Below are 10,864 nucleotides of genomic sequence, written 5' to 3'. Positions count from 1 at the left end.
CCAGTTCACGTAATTTGTGCATGTGTTGAAACGTCACAATGACTGGAGGAGTGAAACTCGTGATGCAGTTGGTAGAATACATTTGTTAGGCTGTGTGCTTTAATTACAAATGAGTAATGACACAAGTATCGGCGGCGATGCTGGCCTTAAAAGCGCTGTGCGAAGCATTGAGGTGGCACCCCCCATCACCCCCAAACCCACCGTCGATCGTCAACGATTTTTCAACGTTCACGCTTGCTCCTAATACTATACTGTTTATTAATACTTACAATTCCCACGTCGATTTCCGCCAGTGCCTGCTATACCCGAGTGTGTTCTTAGAGTGAAAGTAGTGAAAGATGCCGTATCACTAAGATAGTGTCTTAATAAATCATAAAATCAAAACATGCTGTTACATGAAGCCCGCTTAACATTTCTGCCTGCCCACTCAAGTATGCTGTGCATAGAACCGCCCCTGTTTGGGACAGTTTTACGTCAGACACACTTCCTGACACAACCCACACACCCATTCATTATTATTATTTTTTTTAATTATCTTTTTTTTTTTTTTTTTAAATCAAGGCTTGGCTGAGCATGCGGGCACTGGCAGGGAAATGCACCTTTGCCGTGTGCACTACCAGTGCAACTGTGCAACCACTTGACCACAGTGCTCATTGTATGTACTTGTTAAACATGTTTTATTTTAGTTGACTTATTTTACATTATTATTATCATCATCAACGTTTCAAATGGTGTAAAGCGGACGTAGCTTGATCAAGAGAGTACAGTAAGAATCAGGAGCAACCTGTTTTTTCTGAAGTGAAGAGCTTCCTCTAGTGTTTGATGGAAATAATTACAGTGTAAACGACAACAACGCATGTAGTTCCATTTCAGCACTGTAGTAGTATGTGTGACTGCATATTTATATAAAAAAAAAAGTAGGATAGCCAAAAACAGTGATCTTGATAGCTTGCTTGCGTTACCTTTCTTTTACGTTTCTGATTGGCTCATACGGACAAAAGGGCGGGCTAATACGATAAGCGGGACCAATGGGGCATAAGCTCTCAACACTGTAGCGCCTCAAAGTGAACATCCGCAAACGTTAAAAGTCAGGTCGCTGTAATTAGAAAATCCTAAATTGAGCGAAAATCGACCTGCTTCTACTCGCGCTACCGTGTGTTAGTTGCCGTTGTAGTTTATTTTGACAAACATTTATTTTGCCCTTCCAGCAGGAAGGTTTCAACATTAGCTTGCTAGCTGCGTGTCCTCTTTGTCAATGTTGACGTTAGATAACAAGTGAGCACCGAGTCGAGGTTAATTGCGTGGATTTGAATTAACTACAGGCTTTATTTTCATGTACTGCGATTGTTGCGGTGACCTGACCGGTGAACCGTAACCACCCTTGACAGCAACCCATTCTCCTTCCTGTTCTGTCCTGTTTGTTTGTTTGTTTGTTTTGCCGGGGTACTTGGTTGATTATGATGTAAATCGCCTTTGCTAATGCTTGCGCCAGCCCTTTTAAGGGTGATGGCCGAGAACGGACAACTTAATCTGAAGGGCGGTTCGGCCACCGGCGGCTCCCCAGCCCAAGCCAGCCGCGGCCGACAGACGTACAGAAGTTCGGCCCATTCCCAAAGCCTGCTCGACAGCCTGCTGGGGCTCCGACAAGCTGGCATCCTGTCGGATGTGGTGCTACTGGTGGAGGGTCAAGCCATCCACGGCCACCGTGTGCTTCTTGCTGCCTCCTGCGATTACTTTAGGTAAAACCTTCAAAACTTCTGTCGTGAACTGCCGAGTTTGTCAAAAGTGAAAGTGAAAACGCGTCTTGAAATTGTGACGCTGCTGCAAAGGAAAAGGAGGTGGCACATAGTAAATGACACTTCCAGAAACCTTATATCATTGGAATTGGAAACAGGCGCATCACATTTGCCGGCATGGAACGCACCGTTGTCTTGTCATATGACACATCTTGCATGGGTATTCGTGTGGGAAATCAAAGAACACTCATCCTTGCTGTCATGAATTTGCATTTTCTACACAATATTTGCCCTACTTAGTGTGTGTTTTAAATGTAACGTCAACCCAGGCACTATTTTGACCTCACATACTGTACACAGGGGGGTTTGTAGACCCACTGGGAGCCCCAATTAAGGAGCACCATGAAAAAACAGGATTATGGATAAACAATGACATCTTTTGTCAAATAATTGGAATATAAAATTAATAATGGATAACTTAACTACCAACACAGGATGCAAACTTTACATACACAGCAGAAGTGAAAAAAATAGAATTGTGCACATTTTCAGGAAAAAAACAACACCAGGTACAAAAAACAGAGTGGAAAGCAAGAACTTTCGATGACTAATTGTGACATCGTCTGACTACATATACAGAGGATATGAAAAGTCTACACACCCCTGTTTAAAAACCTGGAGACCAAGATAAATAATTTCAAATCTTTTTCCACCATTAAATGTGACCTATATTCTTAGCAACTCAGTTGATAAATCTTTTTAGGTCAAAATAAAAAAATGTACAATAACCTGGTTGCAGAAATATGCACACCCTCAATCTAATACTTTGTTGCCACACCATTAGCTTCTATTACAGCACTCTGTATTTTTGGGTAACAGACAATCTGGTGATATTTCCTCTCTCTTCATTGCGAAAAACACTGCACAGCGCTCTTCAGATCATTGCACAGATGTTCGATCGGGGTCAGGTCTGCATTCTGACTGGTGGCTGGGCCAGTCTCATATCTAGTAAAGCCATTATTTTGTTGTACAGGTTATAGGTCACAATAATGTTGGAAAAAGGTTTGGAATTATTTGTTTTGGTGTGATTGTTTTTTTTTTAATATGGTGTGGCATAGAGGGTTAGTAATGCCCTGCACCGGCGCGCATCCCCGCCCGAGTACGCGTCGACGTTGTGTCCCGCTTAACCTACGTTGCCCACGATTTAATGTGGTTGGATGTTTGGTGGCGATCGGAGGGGCTGTAGGTGCCAAATGGCAGCCGCGCTTCTGTCAGACTGCCCCATGACAGCTGTGGCTACACAAGTAGCTTACCAACCACAAGGATATGACTGTGGAGGGAATGAATCATGTGTGCAATTGTAAAGTGTCTTCGACTGCCTTGAAAAGCACAACGGTAATGCATTATTATTATTGTTAGAGTGGAACCTCCATAAAACGGACCCCGATATAACAGATAACAGATACAACGGACCATCGGGACTGAACAATATGTCCCAAAAATTTTTTATCATTTGTCACTTAAAATGCTGTTGACAAAGTGTTAGTTCCAGCATTGATCAAGCACACCGTTGTGGTAAGTTTTGAGAAAATGTGAAACCTTCAAACATTTTGAAGCTTTTTTCTTTTTCATATTTATTTACAATAACTTTGTACTGTACTGGGTGTTTTAGGCCACACACAAAAAATACAAAATTATAATTTTGTACTGTACAGTAATATGGGTGCATACGGCCTCGAAAAAGAAGTGCTTCAATGTAACGAACAATCGGCTACATCGGTTGACCCCCGCCCACATTATTTTGTTCTATTGAGGTTCCACTGTATATTAAAAAAAAAAAAAAAGGTAGTTGAACTGTGGTGTGTAGATTTATTTTAAATCCACTGTAAATATGCAGCACGGTGCACAAGGGCTAACTAGGCAAGCTGCCAGTCGAGCGGTCACAAGATTGAATCGCGATTTAGGCACTCCTGTGTGGAGCTTACATGTTCTCTCTGTGCTTGCGGCTTCTTCCCACATTCCAAAAATGTGCATGTTAAGTTAGTTGAAGTCCCTAAATTGTCCATAGGTCAGTGTGAATGGTTGTTTAAATGTGACGTGTGATTGGCTGGCAACGATTCCAGGTTGTACCTAACCTCACACCCGAAATCAGCTGGGATAGGCTCTAGCTCATCCACAACCCTAATGAGGACAACGATATAGAAAATGGATGCCTATTACAGTAGCTTATTCAATACTGATCATGAGTTTGAATGGCATGTTTAACAAATAAAACTTTCCAACTGATTTTTGGCATCTTCCTGGTCAGGGCAGCAGTTCTCTAACACCCTGTCAATGTTCTCCTTAGGGGGATGTTCACCGGAGGCCTTCGGGAGACGCAGCAGAATGAGATCCCGATTCACGGAGTGTCCTTTTTGGGCATGAACAAAATAATAGACTATATGTACACTTCAAAGATCGAGTTAGACCTGGACTGTGTACAGGAAGTCCTGATAGTGGCTACATTGGTGCAGGTGGGGTCTCTTGCCTTTCGTAATACATGGGTAACACATGACATTTTGCAGGCCTACGATCATAAAACCTTTATCAACTGTGCAGACATGCATTTATACACTTTCTACACCCCTCGTACTCGTTATGGTCACAGGATAGCTGGTGCCTATCCCGCCTACCTGGTGCTGATTGTGGGAGGGAGGCAGAGTACACCCTGGACTGGTTGCCAGCCAGTTTTAGGGCAGATGTACAGGCATATGCCAAAAAAGGTTGAATATCGAGGGAAAGTCAATTTATTTCAATGATTTGTTTCAAAAAGTGAAACTTGTATGATATATTAATTCCCCACATACAAAGCGAAATATTTCAAGCCTTTATTTGTTTCAATGTTGATGATTATGGCAGAAAGACAAAAAAAATAAATCTAGTATTTCACAAAATTAGAGTATCATGCCGAAGTTCAACATTGTAGGCTCTCTTGTGTCCCAATCTTGTCAGCTAATTAATTAATGCAAAACACCTCAGCCTTCAAATGGTCTCAGTCTGGCATAGTAGGCTTCACAATCACGGGGAAGACTGCTGACTTGACGGTTGTGCAGAAAACCGTCATTGACACCCTCCATAAGGAGAAAAGGTCTCGATAAGAAATTGCAAATGAAGCTGGATGCTCACAGAGCGCTGTATCAAAGTACATTAACAGAGTTTTAAGAGGAAGGGGGAAATGTGTCCGGAAATGGTGCACAAGGGACAGCGATGACTGCAGCCTTGAAAGGATTGTCAAGCAACGGCGATTCAGAAATCTGGGGGCGCTTCATAAGAAGTGGACTGAGGCTGGTGTCAGTGCATCACGAACCACCACATACGGACATATGCATGACATGGGCTTACAGCTGTCAAGCCACCCCAGAACCAAAAACAACGTCAGAAGCGTCTGTGCTGTGCTAAGGAGAAAAAGTATTGGTCTGTTGCCCAGTGGTCCCAAGTCCTCTTTTCAGATGAAAGTAAAGTTTGCATTTTATTTTCCCAGAGTCTGGAGGAAAATTGGAGAAGCACAAAAGTCAAGCTGCTTAAAGTCCAGTATGAAGTTTCCACAGTCGGTAATGGTTTGGGGAGCCATGTCATTTGCTGGTGTGGGTCCGTTGTCTTTCATCAAGTCCTCAGTCAGCGCAGTTGTCTACCAGGAAATTTTAGAGCACTTCATGCTTCCCGCAGCCGAGAAGCTTTTTGGAGACAATTATTTTATTTTATAGCAGGATTTGGCATCTGACCAGAAAGCTAAAACTACCAATACCTGATTAAATAGGCATGGAATAACAGGTCTTGATTGGCCAGCAAACTCTCCTCACTTGAACCCCATTGAAATTTTATGGGGTATTGTCAAGAGGAAGATGAGGGAACAGAAATCCGGAATAAAGACGATCTGTTGGCCAATATCAAAGCAACGTGGGCTACAATAACACTTGAATCGTGCCAAAGGCTGATCACCTCCATGCCACGCCACCTTGATGCTGTAATTAATGCAAAAGGAGGCCCAAGAAAGTACTGAGGGCATATTACTTTAATACATTTTTCAGAAGGTCAACATGTCTGTGTTTAAGATCCTTTTTTGTTGGTCACATGAAATATTCTAATTTTGTGAAATACTGCATTTGTTTGTTTTGTCTGTCTGTCATAATCATCAAAATTGAAACAAGGCTTGAAATATTTCACTTTTTGAAACAAATTATTGAAAGAAAGGGACTTTCCCTCAATATAAATTTTTTTGGCACATACCTGTTGACAGACAACCATACACACTCACATTCACACCTACTGACAATCTTTAATGAACCACAGAATACCTACAAAAAATGCAAAACAGTAGAAAATGCAAAACATCACACAAGAAAGCCAGACTGGACATTACCAATTATTGTATGAATCTTATGAAATAAATAAATAAAACATGAATACATTTTAACGAACCAATTGTGGGGGGATTAATGCAACAACTATTACTAGACTCTTGACCATGTAAATCTGTGGGCTAGATTAAAGAGCCCGAGCAGGCCACAGTCTGTACACCAATGCTTTATATGCTTACAATCCAACATGAATTATATTGGTTGACCTGTAAATGGTTCAGCTTTGGGGCTCCCACTATTTACGTGATGTTGTATGTTTTGTGTTTTCAAAAGCTTGAGGATGTCATTGGCTTCTGCTGTGAGTTCCTCTTCTCCTGGCTGGATGAGAGCAACCTATTGGAAATTCATCACCTGGCTGATGTCTATGGACTGCAGCAGCTCAATGCCAGAGTCCACTCCCACATCCTGAGCAACCTCCAGGCTTTGTCCCGCACGGACGTCTACCGACGGCTCCCCCAAGAGGAAATATTTCGAGTGCTGAGCAGTGATGAGCTCGAGGTGCAAAGTGAGAATGAGGTGTATGAAGCAGCGCTTCACTACCACTACAGTCCTGAGCAGGTGGAGCGTGACCAAGTGTACTTGCAGGTCAGTCAGGGGTGTCCATGTTTTTTTATCTTATGTCACCCACTGTACACAAGACAATGCTCTACACTTAGTACTTCCTCATACAGTGAAGCCCAGTTTATTGTGGAGGATACATTCCAGACTCACCCACGATACGTGAAAAGCTGTGCTATAGACAGACGATATAAAATAGATTTTATGTTGTTTTATAGATTTTACCACTCCCACACACTTTAAACACTTTTAAACTTTTTAAGACACACTTAAACCCAGTTAAACACTTCTTAAAAGTATTCCGTAGGGGCTGTTCTCACTGGCTCGCACAGTTCTCCAAATAAGAGGCAAAGCATGCTTGCTTCCAGCTATTGCTCACTCCCAGTTGAAGTTGACTGGAAAAGGAAGACTTAAACATTTGTATATACAACCCCAATTCCAATGAAGTTGGGACGTTGTGTTAAACAAATAAAAACAGAATACAATGATTTGCAAATCATGTTCAACCTATATTTAATTGAATACACTACAAAGACAACATATTTAATGTTCAAACTGATAAACTTTATTATTTTTAGCAAATAATCATGAACTTAGAATTTTATGGCTGCAACACATTCCAAAAAAGCTGGGACAGGTGGCAAAAAAGTCTGAGAAAGTTGAGGAATGCTCATCAAACACCTGTTTGGAACATCCCACAGGTGAACAGGTGGGTGCCATGATTGGGTATAAAAGGAGCTTCCCTGAATTGCTCAGTCATTCACAAGCAAAGATGGGGCGAGGTTCACCTCTTTGTGAACAAGTGTGTGAGACAATAGTCGAACAGTTTAAGGACAATGTTCCTCAACGTATAATTGCAAGGAATTTAGGGATTTCATCATCTACAGTCCATAATATCATCAAAAGGTTCAGAGAAAATCTGGAAAAATCACTGCATGTAAGCGGCAAGGCCGAAAACCAACATTGAATGCCCGTGACCTTCGAGCCCTCAGGCAGCACGGCATCAAAAACCGACATCAATGTCTTGTCTCTCAATGTTACTTCAGAAAACCAATGTCAGTAAATACAGTTCGGCACTACATCCTTGAAACTCTACTATGCAAAGCAAAGCCTTTTATCAACAACACACAGAAACGCCGCTGGCTTCTCTGGGCTCGGCTCATCTAAGATGGACTGATGCAAAGTGGAAAAGTGTTCTGTGGTCGGACGAGTCCACATTTCAAATTGTTTTTGGAAATTGTGGACGTCATGTCCTCCGGGCCCAAGAGGAAAAGAACCATCCGGACTGTTACGGACGCAAAGTTCAAAAGCCAGCGTCTGTGTTAGTGCCAATGGCATGGGTAACTTACACATCTGTGAAGGCACCATTAATGCTGAACGGTACATACAGGTTTTGGAGAAAGATATGGTGCCGTCCAAGCAACGTGTTTTTATGGAGGCCCCTGCTTATTTCAGCAAGACAATGCCAAACCACATACTGCACGTGTTACAACAGTGTGGCTTCGTAGTAAAAGAGTGCGGGTACTAGACTGGCCTGCCTGCAGTCCAGACCTGTCTCCCTTTGAAAATGTGTGGCGCATTATGAAGCGTAAAATACGACAACGGAGACCCCGGACTGTTGGAACAGCTGAAGCTGTACATCAAGCAAGAATGGGAAAGAATTCCCTCTACAAAGCTTCAACAATTAGTGTCCTCAGTTCCCAAATGTTTATTGAATGTTGTTAAAAGAGAAGGTGATGTAACACAGCGGTAAACATGACCCTGTCCCAGCTTTTTTGGAAAGTGTTACAGCCATAAAATTCTAAGTTAATGATTATTTGCTAAAAACAATCAAGTTTATCAGTTTGAACATTAAATATCTTGTCTTTGTAGTGTGTTAAATTAAATATAGGTTGAATATGATTTGCAAATCATTGTATTCTGTTTTTATTTATGTTAAACACAACGCCCCAACTTCATTGGAATTGGGGTTGTAAATGTTCAATCAAACCATGTAATTTTGTCTAACGAAAGTTCGGTACCTTAACATATAACAATGTAATGTGAAACGCCATAAAGGGGCTAACAGAAATTAGCTTACATGTTACGGTAATTATAAATCTTTAAACAACTGCTACTTTAACACATACACACACACACAGAGCTGCAGCACATACAAACAGAGCATACAACAATTCTCATATGCACTCTCTCTTCTCTCATCGACAATTGACTCTAAATTTGCAATGATTTGATAAAAATTTGCAATGAACGATGAACCACTGTAAAGCGTGTTTCACTACACATCTAAATGTTGCTCAATCCGCTGAACTGCAGGACAGTCTCAAGATGCTTGATGCTGTGCGGTTCTGCCTAATGGAGAAACAAGTACTTCAGAGGTTGCATGATAAACTGGAACAGTGCGCGCTAAAGGAAACTGTGTCCGCCGCCCTCCATTACCACGAGCAAGAGATGTGGCAGCCGGTCCTTCAGAGTCCTCTCACACAGCCTCGCTCCACCTTCAACTGTATCTTGGGCTTCGGTGGGATGTTTACCTTCCCCCTCTCATATGGTCAACAAGCATCTAATCCAGGTGTTCCATCCCAGTTGGAACGAATGGAGGGCTCTTAATGCAGTGAACAGTCCCCAGATGTCCAACCAGGGAATTGCTGTGCTTAACAACTTTGTATATCTTATTGGTGGAGACAGGAATACCAGTGGATTTCGTGCAGAGACTTGCTGCTGGAGGTGAGAACCCCAATATGGCTTTACAAACACACACACACACACACACACAGAGATACATACATACATACATATATATATATATATATATATATATATATATATACACACACACATACACACAGTGGATACGGAAAGTTTTCAGACCCCCTTACATTTTTCACTTTGTTATATTAGAACCATTTGTTAAAATCATGTACGTTAATTTTTTTCCCCTCAATGTACACACAGCACCCCATATTGACAGGAAAAAAAAAAGAATAGTTGAAATTTTGGCTGATTTCTTAAAAAAGAACAAATGAAATGTCACAGCCATAAAGTAAAGCAAGTTTATTTATATAGCGCATTTCAGACACAAGGTAACTCAATGTGCTTTACATGAATAAAAGCATTAAAAAAACAACTTATAAACATTTAAAACAAAAACGAAAACCATAAATAAAAATGCAATTAAAGCAGCGTACAGTGCAAGCAACAGAATTTAAAAGTGGAAATGCTCTAAAAAGCATGGGGGGGGGGGGGAAGAGTTTTTAAGGCTGACATCACTTCCGTTGGCAACTTATTCCATTTGTGTGCAGCATAATAGCTTAATGCTGCTTCACCATGTTTGCTTTGGACTCTGTGTTCCACTATTTGACCGGAGTCTGTCAATCTCAGAGCCCCACTGGGTTTATATTCCATAAGCATTTCATTTATGTATTCAGGACCTAAACTGTTTAGTGATTAATAGACCAGTAGCAGAACATTAAAATCTATTCTAAAGCTGACTGCAAGCCAGTGTAAAGATTTTAGAATTGGAGTAATATGCTCTGACCTCTTTGTTCTGCATTCTGAATGAGCTGCAGCTGTTTAATGCTCTTTTTAGGGAGTCCAGTCAGAAGACCATTACAATAGTCAAGTCTACTTGAGATAAAAGCATGGATGTGCTTCTCCTGGTTTGCTTGACACATGCAAGACTTCACTCTGGATATATTCTTCAGATGGTAGAAGGCAGTTTTAGTAATTGATTTGATATGACTGTTAAAAGTCAGGTCGGAATCTATCAAGAACACCAAGGTTTCGGACTTGGTCTTTGGTTTTTAAAGAGAGTGACTCCAGGTATTTACTAACAGCAATCCGCTTTTCTTTATTGCCAAAAACAATTATCTCAGTTTTGTTGTGGTTTAATTGAAAATTGTTTTTGGCTCTTCCAGATATGTATCTGTTTTACACAACAACAACAATAACACTTCAATTGAACTGTAGTCATCTGGAGACACTACTAGATATAACTGTGTGTCATCTTCATAGCTATGATAGTCAAAATTAAAGTTCTGAAGAATTTGACCCAATGGTAGCATATACAGGCTGAACAGGAGTAGTATTCAGACCCTTTCTCAGTATTTAGTCGAAGCACCCTTTTGAGCCAATACACCCATGAGTCTTTTTGGGAATGATGCAGTTTTTCAC

The 10,864-nt window shown here is 41.2% G+C and overlaps 1 protein-coding gene across 1 annotated transcript in view; it reads left to right on the top strand.

The window, feature by feature from the left end:
- The first annotated feature begins 1,046 nt into the window (after nt 1–1,046).
- klhl22 (kelch-like family member 22) overlaps nt 1,047–10,864 on the top strand; it is an 18,410-nt gene continuing 8,592 nt past the window's right edge. The window contains 5 exon segments of the mRNA XM_061673061.1: nt 1,047–1,739; nt 4,084–4,249; nt 6,407–6,718; nt 9,008–9,241; nt 9,243–9,418. Of these exon segments, the coding sequence (XP_061529045.1) occupies nt 1,480–1,739; nt 4,084–4,249; nt 6,407–6,718; nt 9,008–9,241; nt 9,243–9,418 (1,148 nt within the window). The 5' untranslated portion in view covers nt 1,047–1,479.

The sequence above is a fragment of the Phycodurus eques genome, chromosome 3 (genome assembly GCF_024500275.1).
Source record: "Phycodurus eques isolate BA_2022a chromosome 3, UOR_Pequ_1.1, whole genome shotgun sequence".
NCBI classification, from domain to species: Eukaryota; Metazoa; Chordata; class Actinopteri; order Syngnathiformes; family Syngnathidae; genus Phycodurus; species Phycodurus eques.
Note: the sequence above shows the minus strand (reverse complement) of the source record. Positions and strands in the feature narration are given on the sequence as shown.